Here is a 24,972-nt window from a genome sequence, read left to right as displayed (position 1 = left end):
TGGTAAGACTTAATTATACTTTCAATTTCATTGATTGATATTGGGCTGTTTAGAACTTTTAGGTCTTCTCTGTTCAACTTTGGTAATTTGTACTTATCTAGGAATCTGTCCATTTCTTTTCTGTGTTCCATCTTATTGCCACATAGGTATTAATGATCCTTTGGATTTCTGCTCGGTCCATTCTAATTTCACCCTTTTCATACCTAATTGCATAGATTTGGACTTTTTCTTTCCTTTTCCTGATAAGTTTGGCTAAGGGTTTGTCAATTTTGTTTATTCTTTTGAACAACCAACTCTTTGCTTCATTGAATTTTTTGTATCATTGTCTTAATCTCCATTGCATTGATTTCTGCTCTGATCTTTATAATTTCTGCCATTGTATGAGCTTTGGGTTTGTTCTGCTCTTCTTTTTCTAGAAGTTTGAGCTTCAGCATCAGGTTGTTTAATTGAGCTCACTCTGTTTTCCTAATATGAGTATTCACTGCTATGAATTTCCCTCTAAGTCTGCTTTCATTATGTCCAATAGATTCTCATATATTGTATTGTCCTTGATTAATTGAAGGAACTGTCTGATTTTGTGAATTTCCTCTGTGACCAATTGGTTCTTCAGAAGTGTGTTGCTCAATTTCCATTTGTTTATGAAATTTTTGTAGTTTCTTTTGCTATTGATTTCTAATTTCTTTGTACTATCTCCTGATAATATACAGGGGATAACTTCAATTCCTTTGCACTAACTTAAATATATTGTGTCAGTTTGTATGTGGTCTATTTTGGAGAATGACCTATGTGCAGCTGAAAAGGATGTGTATTCTGATTTTGTGGGGTGGAACACTCTGTAAACATCTGTTAATTTCGTTTGTAAAAGAGTTTGATTGAGTTCTAGTATTTTGTTTCTTGTTTTATGTCTAGTTAGTCTATCTGTTTGTGAGACTGGGAAATTGAGGTCCCCCACTACTATTGTATTCATGCTTATATGATTTTTCATGTCCCTTGGTATTTGTTTTATACAGTTGGGCACACTAGTGTTTGGTGCATGTATATTTATGATTGTTATCTCTTCTTCATTGATTGTTCCCCTCTCAAGGATGTAGTGTCTTTCTTTGTCTCTCTTAATTGGTGTTGTTTTGAAATTCACTTGATCTGCAAAGAGGATAGCTACTCCTGCATTTTATCAGGTTCCTGTCACATGCAGTATTGTTTTCCACCCTTTAACTGTCAGTCTATGAGTTTCTTTGTGAATTAAGTGTGTTTCTTATATGCAGCATATTGCCGGATCTTGCTTCTTGCCTCATTCTGCCAGTCTATTTCATTTGATTGTTGAATTGAGACACTTAACACTGACAGTTATAACTGATACGTATTGAGTTATCATTGTCATGAATATTCCTTTTTGTTGTATCCTTCCTCTATGCATTTACTCTTTTGTCATGCCCAATTGACTCACTCTTCTGAGCTTCCTGGGGTTGTGATCCTCATTGTCTTTTCCTAGGATACTGTATATAAGTTTTTGGAGGACTCATTTTGTATTCATGAAGTTCCTAAGGTGCTCTTTGTCATGAAAGTATCTTATTTATCCATCAATTTTTAAATATAGTTTTTCAGGGTAAATCAATCTGTGTTGGAGGCTTTCCCTTGAGGGCTTGAAATAAGTCACTCTAAGCTTTTCTTTGCTTAAGGGTTTGAATTGACAAGTCCACTGTAATTCTGATGGGCCCTCCTTTGTATGTGATTTGTTTTATTTCTCTAACTGCTTGTAGAATTTTGTTCTTCTGTTGGGTTTCTGGAATCCTAACTATTAAATGTCTATGTGTAGAATTTTTTTGATCAAGGTTAGCTGGAGTTCTATATGCCTCACTTATCTGTACGTCAAGTTCTTTCCCCCCGCTAGGGAAGTTTTCTGCCATCACTTCTATGAACCATTTTTTATGTCATCTGAACTCTCTCCTGCTTCTTCATTGACTCCAGTCAGTCTTATGTTATTCTTCTTTGCATTGTCTAGCAGCTGCTGGATTGATTTCTCATAGTTCCTTATGATTTTAAAGAAATTTTTGTTTTCCTGATCACTATTTGCAATCTTATATTCTATATCTGAAATTCTGTCCTCACATTGGCTCATTCTGCTGGGTAAATTTTCAATGGAGTTTTTAATCTGGAAACTTGTTTGCATGTGTGTTATGGATTCCATTTGTTCTCCATGTTGGGATTCCATCATGTTCCCCAGCTCCTCTAATATTTTAATCTGTGTCCTCTCTAGATTTATTAAACATGTCTTATACTATGGGCACTATCTCTGCTGTTATCTGAGAAATGATTTCTGATTTCATTTTTTCCAGATGCTCTTTTGTTGCCAGTTCCAGGAGTCCAGTTTGTTGAGTATCAGAGTGTTCCATCTCCTTTCCCTTTGAGGTGGCTGTAGGTGATCTGGAAGTCTGGTTTTGAGGCTTGTTTATGTGCCTTCCCATTTTGAAGGTGATGGTGCTGGCACGTGTGTGGCTCAACTCCTCTGTCTTAGGAGCAGTGATCTGGTGGCCTGGAATCCTCCTGCTCTTAGCTGGGAGTAGTGCTATGATCGCTCAGATGTCTCCTCCTCTCTGGTGGGAGCACTGGTGAGGCGCCCGGGTTCCTTCTCCTCTGTGCTGGGTGTGGTGGTACTGTGGCCAGGCAGTCTCCTCCTCTGTGCTGGGAGTGGTGGTACAGTGGCCAGGAAGCCTCCTCCTCTGCATAATGTTGGGTTTTTTTTAGGCACTAAGCTCTTATGGAGTCCTGTGGTCAATTGGAAGGAATGGACCTGATTTATTGCTCAGTATCAATAACACAGAGTTATAGAAGAAAGACTCCTGGGGGCTTTTGTCACCATATGGGGAACCCTTTAACTCCTGAGGGACAAAGAGGCTGGGGCATCATTTACCTTGCTTAGTCCTTTAATTTCCATGAAGTAATGGCAGAAGTTTGCCACCAAAGTTTTTTAACCACCTAGTTGAATCTCTTCGTGTTCAAATTTGTATTTTATCTTAGCCACTTGATAGCTTAGCTGGTATTTCAGGTCCCTTGATGACTCTACTTAACCAGAGTGAAACCATATGGGAAAAACATCTCTTGTATTTATTTCAATGGAAGAAAGGACTAAGAACAGGGATGGCTCTGTTTTTATACACTCACAGTCACTTTGATTAGATTTTAAATGTTAAAGCTGTTCTGCTCAGGCATCAGGCATCAATCTTTCATTTACCTGCATTTAAATAAGGAAGTAGAAAAGCCAGGTGGCAGAGGCCACAGGCAGCCTATTTGACCAGGGAGAGAAGTTTTAAGTGCAAAGATCTTTTGCTCTAGCTGTGCAACATAACACCTTGGAGAAGGGAGCTTTAGGCCCCTGTGTGTTCTCTGGTCCAGCAGCTCTGTGCTCCCATTAGGCTTGTTCCCAACGCTGAGGTACACCCACTTGAAGTTGGCAGCACCAGCATCATATGCTGGTTTTGGCTTGTCTGTCACTCAAGTCGAGCCAAAATCTGTGGGCATTTTAAAATGGATGAGTTTTTTTTCCTTGAGCATATCCCCAACTGCCCAGCTATAGTGCAGGATGGGAGTAGCCCTCTGGTGTTGCCTGTGCTCCACATTTGCCTTGCAGTATGTACTTGCATTTGCCCTTGTCCTCTGATTGTAGCTCTGCCTTCCCAGTGGTTTCATGATTTTAAAAAGGATAGTAAACAGTTTTTCTTTTCTTTGTGAGATGAAAGAAAAATGTTCCTCTCTTGTTCTCACTAGCCAATCTGTTGTTTAAAATCAGAGGCTAAACTCTTAAGGCCAGTTACTAAAAAAAAGAAAAAAGGAGATGAGGAACAAAAGTGCTGTCTGGTGATTCATGCCTGCATAAAAGTTCCACACAGTCATGCAGTGAGATGGTGGCTGGCCAGATGACAAGGTATTATGGCTGCTGGACACTTTGAATGGTAATGTGGCTCCACTCTGGACCAAATCACAAACTCATAAAAAACCATTTACAAGCTAGAGTAAGTAGAGACAGACCAGTTTCCAAAAATTTTTTTCTAGTTATTCCTTGGACAAAGGATTAATATCTCTAATATATAAAAAACAATATATTAGATGCCCCCAATTAAAGTTGTGCAATAAACAAAACAAACTATTAGAAGTTAGATCTGGCAGGATGTAGAAAGTGGTTTTGTTATAGGGATGGCAGTGTTGGTTCAGCATTGGAAGATCCACCCCCAAAAGTCATCATTTTAACAGAGGAAAGGAAAAAGCCATATGATCCTGTCAGTAGTTGGAGAAAAAGTATTGGACTAAATTCCACAGCTGTTCATGGTAAAAGCTATCAGGAGACTAGAAGTAGAACCAAAACTTCTCAACAGATTAAAGACATGTATTCCATACTTCCAGCGAGAACACCTTATATGAATCATGAAGATACAATGCTTTCTCCTTAATGTGGGGAACAAAGGCAGATATGCTTACTCTTTATCTGTCCATTAAACTTTGAATCCTAGGCCCTACCAAAATAGTCTGGCAATAAAATGACACAACCAGGATAGGATTGGCACAGCAGAAGCAAAATCTTTATATGTAGATGAAATGATCATCTACAGAGAAAATACTGAGAAATCTCCAGGAGCCCCTAGAACTTGTACTTGAATTTAGCAGGATTAGAAAACACAAGGTATATGTAAAAATTCAGGTCTGTGTATACTTGCTATAAATGAAGAATTGGATATTGAAATTTCAAAGTTATGTAGGAGTACAAAGGACCTAGAAAAGTTAAAATTAAAAACAAAAACAGCGTTGGAAGACATTTAGTACCTAATTTTAAGACTTCCTCTAAAGCTACAGTAATCAAGGCAGTGTTGGTGCAAAGAAGGACATATAGATCATTGGACTAAAACAGAGAATCTAGAAATAGAACCACACATATATGGTCCACTGAGTTTTGAAAGATTATTTAACATTAGCAATTTATAGAATATAAGCTCAATTCAAGACCCGAGGAAAAGATAGTGTTTGCAGCAAATGGCACTAGAACACCTGGTATCCGTATACAAAAATTTAACCTCAACCCTTTATTTCCATACATGAAAATAACTTGAAGGGATCTATGAACCTAAATAAGAAAGCCTAAAAGCATAAAACTTTAACAAGTAATTATAAGGTAAAATATTTATGAATTCAGGGTAGGCAAGAACTACCTAGGATACAAAAGACATGATATATAAAAGAAAACAATTGATAAATGAGATTCCATCTAAATTTAGAACTTTAAATGACATCATTAAAATGAAAAGTAGTCCTTAAACAGACCATATTTACAATGCATATAACCTATGACCAGAGTATATAAAGAACTCTTACAGCTCATTAATAGACAACCCAATTAAAATGTAGACATAAGAAGATGATAAATAGCCAGTATCACACAAGGAATGATGTGCAACTCTAGAATCAGAAAAATACTAATCAATACAATCATAAGATTGAATTATACACTCATTAGGGAGATGAAGTTAAAAGTTTTAAAAGGCTTGTCATGACGTTTTCCTTTTTTTTCATATTTAAAGCTTTTAATAATAATTAAAAAACAACAGATAAAACAAGAAGTGACATTTAAAAAGGCAACACATTGATTAAATCATATTTGAATTTCCTTTTATTTTCTGTAGTAATTCTTATTCTTTGGAGTATTCTTTTCGATGCTCATTTTTTTTGCAAACAAAAATAAAGTTTCCCAACATAAAAAAATGTAGTAAGGGTCTCCTTGGGAGATGACGTTTTCTTTTTGTTGGATTCTCCCACTTTGCGTTTAATTTGTCATGCCCAATGGATTCATTCTGCTGGGTTTCCTGGAGTTGTGATCTTCATTGTCTTTTCCTAGGGTATTGTCTAAAATTTTTTGGAGTGCCAGTTTGGTATTCATGAAGTTCCTGAGGTGCTCTTTATTATGAAAGTATCTTATTTCTCCATCAATTTTGAAAGATAGTTTTGCAGGGTACATCAATCTGGGTTGGAGAATGTTTTCCTTTAGGGCTTGAAATACATCACTCCAAGCTCTTTTTGCCTTGAGAGTTTGCATTGAGAAGTCTGCTGTGATTCTGATGGGCTTTCCTTTGTATGTGATTTGTTTCTTTTCTCTCACTGCTTGTAGAATTTTATTCTTCTGTTGGATTTCTGGAATACTAACTATTATATGCCTATGTGTAGATTTTTTTGATTAAGGCTAGCAGGAGTCCTATATGGCTCACTTATCTGTATGTCAAGTTCTTTTCCCCTCCTTGGGAAGTTTTCTGCCATCACTTGTGTGAACAGTTTTTTTTTTTTTTATGTCGTCTGCACTCTCTCTTCTTTCTTCATTGAGCCTTATGTTAGTCTTATGTTATTCTTCTTATATTATTCTTCTTTGCATCATCTAGCAGCTCCTAGATTGATTTCTCATGTTCCCTTGCAATTTTAAAGCAATATTTCTTTTCCTGGTCACTAATTACAATCTTATCTTCTATATGTGAAATTCTATCCTCACATTGGTTCATTCTGCTGCACAGACTTTCGATGGAGTTTTTAATCTCTTGGAAATCTGTATCTGTTTTATGGATTCCATTTGTTTCCTATGTTGGGATTCTATCATGTTCTTTAGCTCCTCTAATATTTTATCTGTGTCCTCTCTAGATTTATTAATCATGTCTTGCACCATGACCAAAATCTTTGCTGTTATCTGAGTCATTATTTCTGATTTCATTTTTCCCAGATTCTCTTTTGTTGCCAGTTCAGAGAGTCCAGGTGGTTGAGTATCATCTCATTTCCCTTTGGGGTTGCTGTAGGTGATCTGGAAGTCTGTTTTTGAGGCTTGTTCTTGTGTTTTCTCATTTCCGCGGGGTGAGTGCTTCTGGTGCCCATGCGGCTCACCTTCTCTGCCCTTGGAGCTTGGGATGGCAGTGGGGAAGCTTCCTTCTGGGTTCTGGGACTGGCTCAGCTTCTCTCCCCTAGGAGCCTGGGATAGAGGAGGGGAGTTTCCTTCCGGGTGCTGGGACCAGCTGAGCTTCTCTGCCCTTGGAGCCTGGGATGCAGGCGGGGAGCTTCCTTCTGGGTGCTGGGACTGGCTGAGCTTCTCTGTCCTCTGAACTCAAACTTGTACCTGGACCTGACAGAGGGAAGTAGGAATTCACAAACCATCCACCATTCTCTTAACCATTTGTTTGATCGAGAAAAAATATTAAAAGTAATTTAAATACAATTTAATTATCCAAAGCATTTTTAATTAATGTTTTTTATTTTCCTAGAAATTTCTTCAGGGCTTTTTTCATATCTTCATTCCTAAAACTGTATATCACAGGGTTAAGGAGAGGGATCAAAACAGAATAAAAGAGATAAAGTGTGCATCCCAGCTTCATGCTCTGATTTTGGGTTCCCATACTCACTAGTACTGAGCCATATAATAATGAAACCAAGGCCAGGTGAGACCCACAGGTGTTAAAAAGCCTTTCTTTTCCCAGCTGCTGAAGGGAAATTCAATACAGCTTTTAAGATCAAAGCATAAGATCAGATGATGTTAAGAAAGGTCAGAACAACAGGTTCAGCATTTAAGTTAGAGATTACAAGCTCCATCATGGCAGCTTTATTGCAAGTGAGGGCTAACAGAGGACCTGGGTCACACAGAAAATGATCAATTATCCTAGATCCACAAAAGGAGATTTGGGAGATGATGATAATCAGACTCAAGTAACACAGGAAAACAAGTATCCAGTAGACTAACACAAGATTGGTGCAGAGATGTCTGGTCATAATGGATGGATAGTGCAGAGGCCTGCAAATGGCAAGGTAGTGATCAAAAGCCATAACTTCTAGGATAATGGATTCAGTGCAACCCAAGGAGAAGAAGAAATAGAACTGGAGAAAGCACCCAGAGAAGGAGATGACCTTGGTGTCAGAGAGGAAGTTGACCAACATGTTGAGGACTGGAGATGACATACCAGATCTCCAGGAAGGAGAAGTTGGCCAGCAGGATGTACATAGGTGTGTGTCGTCTTAGATCCCAGCGCACAGCACAGATGATGGAAGTATTGCCCATGAGGGTGAGTAGGTAGACAGCAGAGAAGAGCACAAAGAGGAGGTTCTGCCCCTCCCTTGGGCAGGGGAAGCCCAGGAGGATGAAGCCAGTGATGGTGCTGGAGTTGCTGGGAGTGTGGAAGCTTTTCATATGTCTGTGAGCTGTGAAAATTGAAGCAATTGCTAAATGGTACAATGCATAAGATGCGACTCTGATTTATAATTAAATAATCATAGGAAAGAAAATACATAGAAACATATCAACATCAATAACTGCTTTAAATATGTAAAGTTGATTCTTTCCTTCCATTCACTTTTTTACTATGAGTTTAAGAATACTTATTTATTGGTGAGATTTCAACTTTTCAACACATACGCAATACTCTCCATCAGGGTTGTATATAATGAAATATATATATATATATATCCTCCCAAAATGGGATTTCTTCCAATTTCTGTGAAGTAAAATCATTGCAGCTCTGTGTGTAAGTGTATGTTGCCCCTCTACAACCTTCTATTTTTGCCACAGCCATAGGGACTTTAATAAAATGGAATCTAATTAGTTTCTTCCTTTCCACACAAACAACAATTTGCTTCCTAACTTATTTAGCATAAAATACAACTTCTAAACTGTGGTCTTTGCTTTCACCCATCTTAACATCTCCAAACTCATCTGTGACTTTCAGTGAAATATACACACAAACTCTTTTTCATGAAGAATACATATTCACTCTACTACCACAGCCACTGCACATATAAAATAGGGCACACTGAAGAAACTCTGTCCAACAGAGAGGTAAGAGGGTGTGAATCATCCTAAATGCTAACCTGCTCCCACTGAGAGTCTGTGTACTTGGTCACACATGCACTAGCCAGCATTGTAAAGGTGCATATCTTCAATGATGAATGTCATTATATTGTACACCTAAAATGTACCAATAAAAAGATATACAAAATAAATAAATAAAACTAAAAAAAAGAAAAAGAAACAGAGCCCATCTCTACAATGATTTGTGCCAAGGGTTGACCAATTTTATAGTAAATAGCTTAGATTTGTGGACCAAATACTCTCTGTCTAAACTATGCTTTGCTGCTATAGTACAGAAGCAGCTATAGACAATACTAAAATGAATGTATGTAGTTGTTTTCCAGTAAAACTTTAAGTCCAGCAAGACTTAAATTTCATGTATTTTTTTATATTTCACAATATCTTATTCTATGATTTTTAAGTTAAATTTAAAATAAGATTTATTATCTATGTGTACCAATTTCCCACAAGGAATATAAAATTCTGTACTAAAAACATGCTCTAAGAAAAAAAAAATCCAACCTAAAAAAACAATGTAAAAACTATTATTTGCTTTCTGGTTGTATAAAAATAAGTATCAGGTCAGGTTAAGTTCATTGGCCATTGTTTCCTTCTTCCTGTCCTGTACATTTATAAGGAAGAGACCAGAAACTATCCATTTTACTATGGATCCTAGTAGAAAAATTGGCTTTGTTGGAAAGGGCAGGGACAGCTAGAGGTGAATAGCTGAAATCACCTTGTTCTGTGGAACTAACTCAGATCTTCTGAGCTAATTTCAGATAATAATAGTGAGTTTGTAAAGCCTTTGGGATTTGCTTTACTGTCTGTTCACACACACACCTGTACACACTCATTCATCCATCCATGCACACGTGGTATTTTCTGCACACTATGTAACTAAAATAACATTGGTTTTTTCAATTTCTATAAATGCTCAAGTACTTTCAGGAATCAGAATCTTTGCTCCTCTTGTCCTTCAGTTTTACTCAAGACACCCAATCGCCCAGCACATTTTGAAAAAGCCAGTAGGTATCTCATAAATATTCAATGCAATCCCAATTGAAATCCCAGTAGCATACTTCACAGACCTTGTGAAAACAATCCAAAAATTCATTTGGAACAAGAAGAGACCCAGAATAGCAAAAGCAATTCTAGGTAACAGAGACATGGCAGCAGGTATTAGAACCCCCATGTTGAAACTATACTACAAAGCTACTGTGATAAAAACAGCATGGTACTGGCAAAGAAACAGACATAGGACCAGTGGAACAGATTAGAAGATGCAGAAACAACTCCAGACACACTCAGCCACCTCATCTTTGACAAAGGAGCCAAATACCCTCATTGGAGGAAAGATAGCCTCTTTCATAAATGGTGCTGGAAAAATTGGGTTTCAACTTGCCAAAGATTAAAACTAGACCTATATCTCTCACCATGCACTAAACTAAAATTGAAATGGATTAAATGTCTAAATATTAAAATAGAAATGCTAAACTGGCTGGAACAGAGATTCTGTAGAACTCTTGAAGACATTGGTGTAGAAAAAGATTTTTATGAACAAAACCTCAGTTACCTGTGAAAGAGCACAAAAAAATCAAGTGGGATCTCTTTTTACTAAAGAGCTTCTGCAGAGCAAGAGAAACCACCAACAGAGTGAAGAGACAACCCACAATGGGGAAAAAATTTTTCACCTGCTGTTCCTCAGATAAAGGTCTACTATCTAGAATCAATAAAGAAGTTAAAAAAATCAGACCTCCCAAATTTAAAGACCCAATTCAAAAATGAACATCTGAAATGAACAGACATTTCTCAAACAAAGAAGTAGAAATAGCAAATAAACATACAAAAAAAGTTCAACATCACTGGTCATTCAAGAGATGCAAATAAAAACAATGCTGAGGTTCCACCTCACCCCAGTCTGAATGGCTGGTATCATGAAATCAACCAATAACAAATGCTGACAGGGCTGTGAAAAAGCGTGTACCCTGCTCCACTGCTGGTGGGAGTGTAGACTGGTGCAACCACTGTGGAAAACAGTATGGAGATACCTCAAAGAACTAGGACTGGAAGTCCCATTTGACCCAGCTATTCCCCTGCTGGGGATCTTCCCCAAATAATTAAAAGATTCATACCACAGTGATATATGTGCACCCATGCTTACAGCAGCACAATTTGTAATAGCTAAAACTTGGAAACAGCCCAGTTGCCCATGAACTGGAGACTGGATAAAGAAAATGTGTTTTTAAAAAGTAAATGGAGTACTACTCAGCCATAAAAAGAGAAATTAGAGATTTTTGTAGCTAAATAGATGCACATTGAGGCACTACTCTTAAGGGAAATAAATAGGACACACGTGTAAATACCAAATAGTTTCTTTAGTGTGAGAACCTGAAAGTGTAAATAAGGACTAAAAGGTATAATAGATAATATGAAACAGGAAGAAAAGGGGCAGAGGGGAAGGGGAAATGGGAGGGGTAGGGGAAAAGAAAGAAGGGAGTGAAATTAATATGAGAAAATGAGATGGAAACAAAGTCTTTGTAAATAGCGAGGGATGGAGGGGTTGAAGGGAGGGCAGGGGAAGAGGGACAAAAGAAGAGCCAAGAGAGATTGTGTAAAGGTCTAAATTTCCAATGATAAATGTCGTTATATTGTATACCTAAAATGTACCAATAAAATTAAACTTAAAAAAAAGACATTGAAGCAGTGACTGTAGTGCAACTAAGGACACTGAGAAGAGAAATTTCAGAACTACTTCAGAAAGTGGCATGAATTATGTGGTAATTTGCAGCAAGTGGGAGTATACTGAAGAAGAAATACAAATGGCCAATTAGTTTACCAAAAATATTTAACATCTTTAGACATCAGGGAAATGCAAATCAAAATTGCATTGGTATTCCACTTCACTCCAGTCACAATGGTGATCATCACACACACACACACACACACACACACACACAAATCACTTCTGGTAAGGATGGGAAAATAGAGTTCTTCTACACTTCTGATGGGAAAGTAAAGTAGCCAGTTCCTTTGGAAATCAATATTGTGGTTCCTCAACATAGTAAAAATAGGGCCATTGTTTAATTCAGCGATACCACTCTTTGGTGTATAACTGATGGAATTAAAGTTAGCATCCTTCGGCCCACATTTATTGAAAGAGGATTTACAATAGCCAAGCCCACCAACACATGAATGGAAAAATAAAATGTGGTATATATACTCAATGGTTTATACCAAGGATGGCGAACCTATAGCATATATGCCACAGTCAGCTGTTTCTTATCACTGAAAGCTCTAAAAGGTTTACCATCACTGGTATATACTATTTAGCCAAAAACAAGAACATTTTGTCATTTTTAACAAAACAGATGGAATTGGAAATTGTCACGTTGAATGAAATAAGCCAGACTCATGAAAGGCAAATGTCACATGTTCTCCCTAGTATGTGAACTCTAGAAGAGAGAACGTGAAAGCAGAGGGGAGTCTATTATTAGAGAAGGGAAAGGGAATAAGGGAGAGGGAGGGAGTGTAAAGGATACTATGGAGAAATGGGTGTGATCGAAATTATTGCACTGAAACCCAGTACTTTACAAAATCAACAGGCATTAATAATAAAAGGGAAATAGCTGCTAAAACTAATGTTAAGAGTGCCCACACACACACAAAAGAACATTTTTAAGAGTCATTTTTGCCTTAAGGTTGGTGATACATCTCTTTCTGTAACACATTTTGAAACTAGAAGGTCATCAAAATATGAGCAGATACTTAATAAATTTGCCCAAAATGTCTATGATAGCTATGATTAGCCTTTCACTTCGAGGGAGTAACTGGGTAATACAAACTCTATTCATGAGATGTGGAGAATTCTCATTCCACAGAAAACATGGCAGAGGGCAAATTTCATGTCCTTGTTGCGTAGGCTGTAGATTAAAGGGTTTAAGGCTGGGGTCACCACAGAGTACATCAGTGTGATGATCTTATGCATAGTAACTGAGTTGCCAGATGTGGGACTCACATACATCACCATTATAGATCCATAGAACAGAGACACCACAACCAAGTGTGATCCACAGGTGGAGAAGGCCTTTCTTTGGCCAGCTGAAGAAGGAACCTGAAGCACAGCTCTGAGCACCAGAGCATAGGATCCAAGGATATACAGAATGGTGATAATGATGAACATAGAGCTCAAAGAATAGAATAGATTCTTTATGATGGGTGTCGGGGAGCAGGACAATGCCATCAGTGGGTCTACGTCACACAGAAAGTGATCTATGATGTTAGGACCACAGAAAGGTAGTTGAGAAATGAAGAAAATCAGAATTGGGTATCCAAGGAAACCAATGAGCCAACAAAGACACACCAAGACACCACAGAGCTGGCCAGTCATGATGGAGGGATAATGCAGTGGGTGGCAGATAGCCAGGTATCGATCATAAGCCATGACAGAGAGGTAGAGGCATTCTGTTGTGCCCAAGGAAAAGAAGAAGTAGAATTGAATGAAGCACCCAGAGAAGGATATGGTCTTAGTTTTGGAAAGAAAGTTGGCCAACATGCTGGGGACTGTGCATGTCACATACCAGATTTCTAAGAAGGAGAAGTTGGCCAGGAGCATGTACATCGGAGTGTGGAGTTGGCGGTCCCATCTCACTGCACAGATGATAGCCATGTTCCCAGTCAGAGTCAGCATGTAGACCAACAAAATCATTGAGAAAAGGATGATCTGGATGTTCCAGGGTCCCGGAAAGCCCAAGAGGACAAAGTGAGTCACTGTGGATATCCCTGACTTGTTCATAGTCCCTAGACTGTGGAGAGAAGAAAGATGGATGATAACAATTGACTTTGCTGCTGAAGCATCTTGAAGATTTCTTGGGACAAGGAGTTTAACTCTTAACAGGCATTGGATAATCTAAATGAAATTTTGCATAAATTCTGCTGCATTCTGCATATGCTGGTTGCCTCTCTCCCAATGTTTCATCCATTCTAGGATTTTTCCCCCTGTGGCAGAAGAGAAAAATCAACTAAATGTCGTCATTAATTCAGTGGTAAAATGTTTGCTTAGCATGTGCAAGGCCCTGGGTTAGATCCTGAACACTGATAGAACAGAACAGAACAAAACAAAGAAACAGATCACAACAAAACATAACACTAGAGAAATTAGAGAAATCTTGAAGTAGAAGTAAACATAGTGCTTTATACCTAGTTTATTTTTCTGTGAAAGTGGCTCATATAAAGCAATTACTTAATGCTATTTACTTCAAAACAGGCAGACATGTATGCCCAAAACATTGGATTAGAATGGTTAAGTTTGAGTGTTTTGCGCCTTGACATTATTTCAGATTTTCTCTGGTGATATTTCTATTACATTATATATTCAATCTCTTTTTAGTAATATTAGGATACTATCAAGAAGGATATTGAAGTGATAAATTTTATATCTTTTTCATTTTCTGATTTAAAGAATTTTATATTGTATTATAGGTCATTCACAATTTGATAACTGATTCTTTGCTTTTAGCAATGAAAGGTCAAATTTTCACTCCCTGATGATGAATTTCATGTGATAGTTTATCATGAATCATACATATTTCAAAAGAGATATTTCTCTAGAGATGTACATAACATGTAATATTTTGGAGGTGAAATGAATAATCATCAAGAGTTTTCTTCTAAATTATTTCTATGTTGCCAGAGTTTTTCATGCTCCTTATTTTGAAGATATTACTTTAGTTCATTGAAAAAAATCTGCTCAATATTCAAAATCACAAGTTATTCCTTTTCTTCAGAACCTCCCAAAAGTGTTAAAGATATCATACTACAGTGATACATGCATACCTATGATCATAGCAGCACAATTAATAACAGCTAAATATTGGGAGCAGTGTACATGTCCATCAACAGAGAAGTGGATAAAGAAAATGTGATATTTACATACACTGGAGTACTACTTTGCCATAGAGAAGGATAAGCATGAGTCATGTGTAGGAAAGTGGATGCACCGTGAGATCATAATGCTAAGTGAAATAAGTTAGACACACAAAGCTTAAATATTGCATGTTTTTTTCTTATAGGAGAAACCCAGACTATAAATAAAAAGCCAAATAAAATATAGATAATAGGAAGTACAGAGATATTTCTCAAAGAGGAAGAGGATCAAGAGAGAGTGGGAGGAGGGCAGGGGAATGGGGAAAAATAAGAACCAAGATACATCATGTAAAGGTAGAAGATCCCAATGGTGAATGTAACTGTGTTGTTTACCTAAAATGTACCAATAAACTTAATTAAAAAAAAAGAGGGCTAGGATTTAGCTCAGTGGTATCGCCGCTTGCTTCGCAAGCGCAAGGACCCGAGTTTGATCCCTGGTACCGTTACATACATGTAATAACTCTTGTTAAGGAATGTAAACATCATGTACTGCAAATATGTAGTAATAAAAAATATAGAAAAGATCACAAGGTACAATCGAGTCAAAGATGTTTCAAAAAATAATTTACCCACATTTCAAAATTTGCTCTTTTTAAAATTTAGAACACCATCATCAAAGAAGATATTTTTAAAAGACCCAAATACAACCCAGAAAGGAGCACAATGATAACTTTAACATATTGTAATATTCAGAAAAATTTTAACCATGCACTTGTCATTTTGTGGATTGATAAATGGAAAATTTACCTTTAACAGGTTTTTGATAGATATAGTATATACTGTTATCCTGTTTATAATATTCACTGAACATAATAAAATGGTACTAAATTTATACTAGTAATTTATACTAGTAAATTTATACTATAAATTTATACTAGTAAGATTTTATTATATGATGAGTATATTTGTTAGTATGCAGCTGTTGAAAACTCAAAAATTATAATGCATTAAGTGAACTATGAATCAACTTATCTAGAAACCATATAATTTACTTTGGAACTGATTATGTCAGAGCAGGTTGTAGACTGCCTGACAAGAAACCATACAGAAAAGGAAAAATGAAACATGAAGTCCAAAGAGTTTCGGTTTTAAAAACTGATGGCAACAAGAATGACAGTAACCTATGTTGATGGTCATTTTCTTGAGACATTATGAACAAATGGCTCCTTACTAAGGAATTCTGCACTTCTCCATCTTCTCAAGCAAGAAGTCTTTCTCCAAACAAGATGAGAGAACAGAGCTGCCACTTACCCTTGGAGTGCAGCAAGCGGAACACTGATTCTGAACTTATATCCTGTGACCACCTCCCTCCAAATACACAAGACTGAACTTTAATGTTTTAAGCTATAAACTACTTTTGTTGGCATTGAAAGCACCAAACAAACTCAGAAAATCATTAGTTGCAAGGAGAAGATGATAAATGAATTTTAAAGAAAATTTCTACATAATTGTAAGAAGCAGCTCCCAATGCAGTCTTCATTAAACATTATGGGGAATCTTAGTTTTCATACACACTGCTGTGATTTTATAATTTCCTCTTTTTTGCTACCTCTCCTACAGGTGCAGATGAATAATGGAATGGATACAGAGGGTAGAAGAAGAGAACAAATGAAACAAACAACCAAAGCCGAAACAATCACTCAAACAAAAAAAAACAAGAAAACACTAATTTTGTATTTGTTTCAGTCTTTGCAGATAGAGCTATTTCCACATTGTTTTACTTAAGTTCTCCCTTTCTGGGTTCCTGAGCCAGCTTCTGAGAAGGGGAATATCTGTGAATGATTTTGTTAATATTTAGTCAGTTGATTTTGGAGCATATCAATTCCATGGTAATTTAAATTCTCTGTGAAATTTCATTTTTCTTTTGGTTCTTCAGCTGAAAGAGAAATTTATCTTTGACCCTCCACCTCTTGGCCATACTGAATGAACAAATGTAGAGGTGAGCAGGTCCACCTGTCATGTATAATAATAGCACTGTCCCTCAGAGAAGACATCCTGAAACACCATGAAGGCTTCCTAGCTCATCTTGGAGGCAGTGCAGACAGAGGTCACAAAGATCTCTCCCTAGTTCTAATGTGGAGGTTCTGTGTTAGAGTTTCATGCATGGCCAGTTTCCCTTCTCTTGTACCCTAAGGGTCTAGTGATCTGTTACTTATTCTGTAGAGATAATGCGTCAGTCCAGTTTATGCCTTCCTTATATTAGTCAGTCTTGAGAAGCATCAGGTCTCTCTTCAAGTGAGCTTGTGATTTTCCATGTTGTCCTTAGGGAGTTTCCCTTTTTGCCTGGAGGTTTCATTGATAATTATGATAAATTGATCTTTAGGGATTATTAAAAATAATGTGCTACATCAACTGAGTTTGGGGTGGGCATGGTCTCCTTACGTTTGTTTTTCAAACAGGATATGTGATTTTTTGCCATGAGATATGTAAACCCTCTGATTAAATATCTGCTTAAGGACCAATTTTCCTTAGATAATTTCATATTCTATGGACGTGAGAGTACAATTTGTGAATTTTAAAATGTAAAACCTTGAAATAGGAAGAAATATCTTTGTGTGCCTTATGCTCCTCGCTACTGTTTCCAAGATGCTTTGGTGGAAATAAACTGAAGCATTTCAGCACTTATCACTGGGAACTCCCCTTCCTAACCTTTCTAATGTTGTCAGAAATTTGTCACAATAAGCAAGTGTATTCTTTGATTGAACAGGGTGGCCCTTCACATGATGACCATCCTTCTTCAGCACTCATTGAGGGTACCAAAATGGAATTTGTTTTTGGCATAATTTTGTCTGAGTACTTTTCTGACTGAGCCTTTGCCCTTTGGCCTCTGAGAGCTACACGTTGCTGTCGGATTGACATGGAAACTGCAGTGCTCAGATAAAAATATGTTTCTGCCATCATTATTCCATACTATTTGTGTATTGAGGTAGTCACATGGAAGCATATGAGTAAAGATCCCATTGGGAGTAAATGTGTTGGAGGCAAAATTAGATGTGTCCTCATGAGGTGCAATGCTTACACACTGGATCTCTGGGAGAGAAGACTGCACGGAGCTTTGAATGACAGATGGGAAGGTTTTTACTTTATCTCTAAGATGTAGAGGTGTGAACATAGAGGTACTAAGCATAGTCTGATTTTGTAGTGGAAGACAACCTCACACATGGAATGTGTCCATTGGAATTTTTTTTTTTTGGTGGCCTCTTGACCCATTATCTTTAGAATATTTATTTTTGAATTTAAAAGATTGCATTCTTCCCAAAGGTTTCAAGTATGATTGGACTTGATTCCCTCCACTAGCTGAAGTTAAAATTAGCAAATATAGGGCTGGGAATTTAGCTCAGTGGTTCTGCCACCTGCCTTGCAAGCGCAAGAACCTGAGTTCAATTCCCGGTACCAAAAAAAAAAAAATTAGCAAATATATAATCATGGTAAAAGGATATACATGCATATGTATACATTGGTATACACATATTGCTGATTTTATATATATATCAATGTCATATGATTATTCAGTGAAGTTCTGCATCTTTAAAATATTTTATTGATAATTTCTTGTGAGCGAGCAGAACTTGAACTGCTAAAAAGCTATGAAATGTAAGTTTCTCCCTCTATCTAGGTGTGATCCAGTACACACTTACTGAAGACCTTCTTCATTGTTTTTATAAAGAGCTAAAGTCAAAAGTGACCTGTTTTTTTTTTAAATTACAAATTAAGAATTTATTTTAAAAGTTTTCATTTTTAGAAATAAAGGTTTAAAAAACAAAAGTTTCCCAAACCAGTAATTCTGTTATATCCTAATTGCTTAGAATTGTTCTATAAACTCCACATAAGTCAAATAATAAAAAATTAATTTTCAAATCTCACAGAACAAAAAGAAAACCACATTAATAATTAAATACTTTTGGATTTGCTTTACTCCTCCCAAGTTGAATTCACGTATATAAAAACTGATGTCCTTTACATTCTGAATCTCAAATCTTCAACAGTCAAGTAATTATACAGTCATATGTAAACTATATATTTCATATTTACTTGCCATAGAAAGCAGAATGGAGAATAATACTGTGATGTTTAAGAAAACGCTGTTTTAAAAATGTTAATTAGGTACTTCTTTTAAAGTATATATAGCTCTTTAGATGTTAAATCTTTTCAAGGTTATTTTAGAAGGGATGTGAAAAGACTCGTTTATTTCAGATTTAGTGAAGAGTAATTTGTCAGTAATCTGAAAAATCCAAGCCAGGAGAGGATCATTTTCTTTCTTTTTTCTCCATGTGCTCATTTCATTCTTAAGGAAGGCCCAATGCAGTAAGAGGATACATTTCACAAACTTATAACACAGGTTTGTAAACTGTCAACTAAAGATACCACCTCTGACGTGGATGGTTTCATTCAATCCATGTTCTACCAACTTTATATCTTCTAGATCATCTTTTATAATGCTAATCAAGTGGCTAAGGCCTTCCTGTTGTTGTTTTGAATGCTGTTTGATCTCATGTAACAGATCTGCATCTATGTAATATCTTTCTTCAGATCTGACTGCTCCAAAATGGTTCTGCATCCTGATTTGGGACATCAGTTCGTTTAGTCAGCCCTTGAACTGAGTAGGTACATTTAATTCAGACTGAATTGTATCTAGCTGAACTCGCAACTGCTCTTCATCAGCTTGGATGGCATAACCACTCTTCCTTTGAATTTCCTGTTTGATTAGGACCTGTAAGGTTCTATGGGAAAGATCCATGAGTTTCCTCTTGTATTGTGCAATTTTGGCCATACTTGTAGTTTGATTCTTTTGTAGCTCCCTAATATCTTCAGATATGATATCTAATCTGGTCTGATGCTGCTTAGTCATATGATCTTGAACTTTCAGTCTTCGGAGAAGTTCTTTAAAGCCCACCATGGGTACAGGAATTAACTTTTCAGAATCAGGGTTATCCACCTTGGCTTGTTCCCAAATAATAGGATCAACACCGGCAGGAGGATTCTGTAAAAGCTGCTTGATCTACGCAGGAGAAAGTTCTGTTCTAGTCATAGAAAGGGTTACACCAAGTTGCTGTAGTTGTGTTTCTATATTGGCTTGTTCAAAATGGGCATATGGTGTTGTAGCTGGAACTCTTCTTGAGGTACCATTTGGAGAATGCTCAACAACAGAAATAACAACTTCTGTCTGATCATCTGGCAATGTTTTAATACCCTTTACATTTACAGCAAGGGTCTGATTTCCTCCCAAAATTTTATGCAACGATTCTACCAACTGCTGTTGCTGGCTTTGAATATCTGTTTCTTTTTTGTTGAAAACTAAAACCACTAGCTCATCTTCGTCTTTATTATTGGGCATACAACTATAACCTACAGCCTTAAACCGGCAGAAGGGATTTTCTTGTGTGAATTCCACTGGTGGAATATTATTGTTGAAATATTCTTTTCCTGTTCCCCAGAAAGCCTTCAGCTGATTCCATTTTGCTGAAATAGCATCTCTCTCATCTCCCAATAGTGTTGGAGCAGAAAGAGCACTCGCAGTATTTATCAGCTCGTTGGACTGGGTAGGAGCTTGTGTAGGGTGACTGAAGAGGCCACCTAATGCAGTAGTGCCTGTGTTAGTGGGGGCAGAAAAGCTGAATGCAGAACTTGCAGTTGTAGATGTTGTCCCAAATCCTCCAAACCTACCCGCAGGTGCTGCAGTGGCTGCAGCGGTGCCTGAGGTACCTGAGGGAGTCCCCAAATTGAAGGAAATGTCACGGGAGCAGAGGACCAAAGCACTGCTCCCACGACGTGACACTCAGTCGACCTGTTTAGTATGTAAAATAGTGTAATTGTGTGGAAAACAGTATGGAGAGTCCTCAAAAAGCTAAAAACATATCTCCCATATGATCCAGTTATCCCATTCCTGGGTATATATCTAAAGAAAATGAAGTCAGCATTCCAAAGAGACCCTTGTGTACCCATGTTTATTGAGGCACTATTCACAATAACCAAGATTCAGGATCAGCCTAGATGCCCATCAACAGATGAATGGATAAAGAAATGTATATATACACAATGGAGTATTATTCAGACATAAAGAAGAATGAAATCATGTCATTTTCAGCAAAATGGATGGGACTGAAGGACATTATGTTATGTGAGCTAAGCCAGATACAGAAACCCAAGTATGGCATGTTCTTTCTCCTGTGTGAAAGTAATAAAGAAAAATAAATACAAAAGTTGACCTGAAGGTGGATGTGGGTTTACAAGGGGCTAGAAAGTGTGGGTACCACATTGAGGTGAAGGTAGAAGGACATGATCAAGGTTGATGGACATAACCAATTCATGATTATACATATATGGCAGTTTTATTTTAAGTGCTATTAATCTCTACAGTAAAAACTACTACTTGTTCTGTTAAAAAACACAAATAAAAAAGAAGGAAGTCGTTCAGTTTATCTTTCAGAACTGTCTCAGTTTTATGCAGTTGTTAATCCCAGAACTTTCTTTAGGGCATCTTTCATGTCTTTGTTCCGGAGACTATAGATAAAGGGATTTAAGAGTGGAGTCCCTGCTGAGTACACCAAAGTGACAATCTTTTGCATTCCTGCTGGGTTCCCTGAGGATGGGCTCACATACATAACCATAAGGGTTCCATAGAATAGGGACACCACCATTATGTGGGATCCACAGGTGGAGAAAGCTTTCATTTGGCCAGCACCAGAGGGAACACGAAGCACAGCTCTGAGTACTAAAGTGTAGGATCCCAAGATGGAGAGGAAGGGCCCAAAGATGATCATTGAGTTGAAGGTGTAACAAATAAGCTCCTTGGAAGGAGCAGGGACACAGGACAGTGCAAACAATGGGCCTGGATCACACACAATGTGGTCAATGATATTTGGTCCACAGAAAGGAAGTTGGGAGATGAGGGCAATGGGAACTGGATAGCAGAGGAATCCACTCACCCAGCATACACAGATGAGGCTCACACAGAACTTCCCAGTCATGATGGAGGGGTAGCGTAGTGGGCGGCAGATGGCCAGGTACCGATCATATGCCATAACTGATAAGAAGAAACACTCTGTTGTACCCAGTGAAAAAAAGAAATAGAATTGGAGGAAGCAGCCAGAGAAGGAGATGGTCTTAGCCTCAGAGATGATATTGACCAGCATGTTTGGGACAGTGGAGGAAACATACCAGATCTCTAAAAATGCAAAGTTTCCCAAGAGGATGTACACGGGTGTATGGAGCCTCCTGTCCCATATCACTGCGCAGATGATAGCTCCATTCCCCAGCAGGGTCAGGAGATACAGAACCAGAATTAGTGAGAAGAACAAACTCTGAATCTTTTCTTGACCATGGAAACCCAGGAGGATAAACTCAGTCACAAAATGCATTGTTTTGTTCTGGGACCCCAAAGCTGTTAGAAAAAAAAATATCAAGAAAAGAACAATAATGAACATTTGTGAGTTTTGCTAACACATGCTGGAAAATATTCTATGTATTTTTACATCATCTTATTTCATTCTCCTAATGACCCTTTAGCAGGAGGGAGGTGCCCTTTTTCTTTTGCAGATAAGAAAACTGATGTTTTTCTTTTACAGATGAGAAGAAAGATTTAAAGGGTTCACTTAAATGTATGTGCAAAGCCATTAACTACTAGATGTTCTGGCCTATTCAGGGTTCTTTTGGGAACAAATTCTATTTAACTTGAGATGTTACTTTAATTCTGAGCAGAGTAATGTTTCATCTTTAATGGTAAAGTCATTGTCCGTTGAACATTCTATATACAAATTTAAACTTTGGACCCATCTTTTCACTTTAAAACAAACTTTGAGTATAAATGAAAGAAAAGTAGCTGCTAAGTTACTTTCTTATTCAGGGTTTAATATCCATATCTACATCTGTATCTATCCGATAAAAACTCTATATCTGTCATCTATCTATATCTCTCATCTATCTATATCTGTCCAATAAAAAGTAGATAAGAATGGATTTGTGAGGTTGAAGTCTTAACTGCTCTTGTTTTTGCTAGTCTTAGGGAGGTCATATAGAACACCTAGGAACTTCTAAATTGCTTGCAGATTACCTATCTAATTGTCTTTTGATCATACTTTCCCAGGTAGCATCTGGATTTGCTCAACAATCAGCCCATTCTTCTCCTAAGGAGCTCTGTTTCCATTAAAGGATTTTTTTTATTTTGAGAAAGTTTTTTTCTTTTTTATTCCCTCTACAGCTTGATCCTGGCACTTTCAGGTCCCTAGGTAAATTTCAATCTTATTAAAACTACAAAAATAAGTCTAATTCCTCTTCCATGATGGTGGTGGTAGGTCTTAAATAACAAGGTAGATGTCATGCCCCCTATATGATTTCTTTTGGGGGTCACAATTTTCTATGGGTTGTTCCATCTTCTTCCAGTGCCCCAAGCTGCACTACTCCACGCTATGGCTTGGTTTTTTTTTCAATTGCATTGGTACATTTTAGGTATACAATATAATGACATTCATCATTGGAAATTTGCACCTTTACATAATCTCTCTTGGTTCTTATTTTTTTCCCCCTTCCCCTGCCCTCCCTTCAACACCTCCATCCCTCCCTATTTACAAAGACTTTGTTTCCATTTTTGCATTTTCTCGTATTAATTCCATTCCCTTCTTTCCTTTCCCCTACCCCTCCCACTTCCCCTTCTCTTTCGCCCCTTCCTATTTCACATTATCTGTTGTACCTTTTAGTCTTTATTTACACTTTCACTTTCGCACACTAGAGAAACTATTTGGTATTTACTCATGTGCGTTATGGCTTGGTTCTTGAGGCAACTTGTTGCTGACTAAGTCAATTTCTCTAGTGTATAAACCCATGTGTGTCATTTTTTTTTTTTTTTTTGGTACCGGGGATCGAACTCTGGACCTTGTGCTTGCGAGGCAGGTGGTGGAACCACTGAGCTAAATCCCCCATATGTGTCATTTTTGCTAGCAATAAGTCCATAATTTCTCTTCATCATCTCGCTTTCATTTAAATTAAATAAAGAATAAAAGGATCACTCTAGGATGTACAGAGATCAGAAAGATTTTTTTTTTTTTTGATGTTTGCTGACTCAGGAGTTGAGACCAGACTAAAAACTTGAATGTTTTGCTAATGACCTTCTTGAAGCTATTGGCCCAGTCTTATTTCCATGTCCTAAAGTTTCCTTGATAAGTTCAGGATATTTACCTGGTAAGACCTCTTCAATATTTTAGGTTTTTTGGTGTTTTGAGACAATGTGTTGCTATATAGATCAGGCTGGCCTCAGCCTTGTAATGATCCTCCTGCCTCAGCTTTGCGAGTTCTAGGATTACAAGCATGCACCACAATACCCTGCTCACCATCAATATTTTAAATTTAGCAATATGTTGGCCATAGTATTTATTCATGTCTCTGTTAATATACTTACAAAATTCCATCTTCATGTCATTCATACACTTTGCAGAGGGCAAGATGTCTGCTTAGTACTTTATCAAACCTGGAGCAAACTCAGAATGATAGATGCTTTATTGACAAGATAGCTTTGGATATTTGTATTAACAATGTTTTTAGAATAATAAAACAATTATGATGACCATATGTACCAAAATTTAACTATACTTAGATTTGTTAGATCATGTGCAATCATTCTTCATTTAAAACTGAAGTTAATGGGCTTGCAATAAAAATAATAAATGTCATATTTCAATTGTAACACATTATTTAGGCATTTAACAAATGTTTATTCACTGTGTGTTATATTCCTAGCAGTGAACTAAATTCTGGAGCACATTAGTAAAAATGAAAAGTAAGTTTCCTCTCCTTTTCAACTCTTGCTACATTGAAATGACCCAGTATGCCACTACAGCAGCACAGGGGCTTGCATAGGTCATATGTTTTGCAGTATGCATATCTCTATGTTATGGACCAAAAAATTATTCTAAGTTAGAACTAACATAAATAAATCTATGTAGTGCAGGTGGCATGTTATATTTTATTTGGCATAAAATAGATATTTTGGGCTTCTCAAGATAACAGGCAGATAGGAGACATGAGTTAATTTACCCTACTCACATTTCAAGAAGATTTTGGAATCAAGATGACAAATATAAGTCATGGTCTGTGACCTGGAACCTGACCTCTTAAGGCTTGGTTCCAATGTTGGTAATTATTTGACTCCGTAATATCCAAGATCTTGTTGACATTATTTGTGCTAGTGAAATTTCACTTATCTATGG

The 24,972-nt window shown here is 37.2% G+C and overlaps 2 protein-coding genes and 2 pseudogenes across 2 annotated transcripts; all 4 read right to left on the bottom strand.

The window, feature by feature from the left end:
- Positions 1–7,265: 7,265 nt before the first annotated feature.
- LOC147829047 (olfactory receptor 11G2-like) lies at positions 7,266–8,194 on the bottom strand (annotated as a pseudogene).
- A 4,504-nt stretch (positions 8,195–12,698) lies between these two features.
- LOC147829046 (olfactory receptor 11H7-like) lies at positions 12,699–13,655 on the bottom strand. Its single transcript, XM_087207458.1, has one exon. It carries the CDS (start codon positions 13,641–13,643, stop codon positions 12,699–12,701), a length of 945 nt encoding a protein of 314 aa, XP_087063584.1. The 5' UTR covers positions 13,644–13,655.
- A 5,454-nt stretch (positions 13,656–19,109) lies between these two features.
- On the bottom strand, positions 19,110–20,211 carry LOC147829045 (nucleoporin p54 pseudogene; annotated as a pseudogene).
- Positions 20,212–21,181: 970 nt separating this feature from the next.
- Positions 21,182–24,180, bottom strand: LOC147829044 (olfactory receptor 11H6). Its single transcript, XM_087207565.1, has 2 exons — positions 24,165–24,180; positions 21,182–22,154 (listed from the first exon to the last, which is right to left on the bottom strand). The coding sequence occupies exons 1-2, from the start codon at positions 24,178–24,180 to the stop codon at positions 21,214–21,216; spliced, it is 957 nt and encodes a 318-aa protein (XP_087063691.1). The 3' UTR covers positions 21,182–21,213.
- Positions 24,181–24,972: the final 792 nt, after the last annotated feature.

The sequence above is a fragment of the Heterocephalus glaber genome, unplaced genomic scaffold (assembly GCF_053883595.1).
Source record: "Heterocephalus glaber isolate CG9 unplaced genomic scaffold, H.glaber_assembly_v1.0 deba00000809, whole genome shotgun sequence".
In the NCBI taxonomy this organism is placed as follows: domain Eukaryota; kingdom Metazoa; phylum Chordata; class Mammalia; order Rodentia; family Bathyergidae; genus Heterocephalus; species Heterocephalus glaber.
The sequence above is the reverse complement of the archived record's forward strand: the minus strand, read 5'-3'. Positions and strand labels throughout refer to the sequence as shown.

Bases quoted from the DNA above. Each gene is read 5' to 3' on its own strand.
- LOC147829046 (XM_087207458.1), bottom strand. From the start codon at position 13,643: ATGAACAAGTCAGGGATATCCACAGTGACTCACTTTGTCCTCTTGGGC.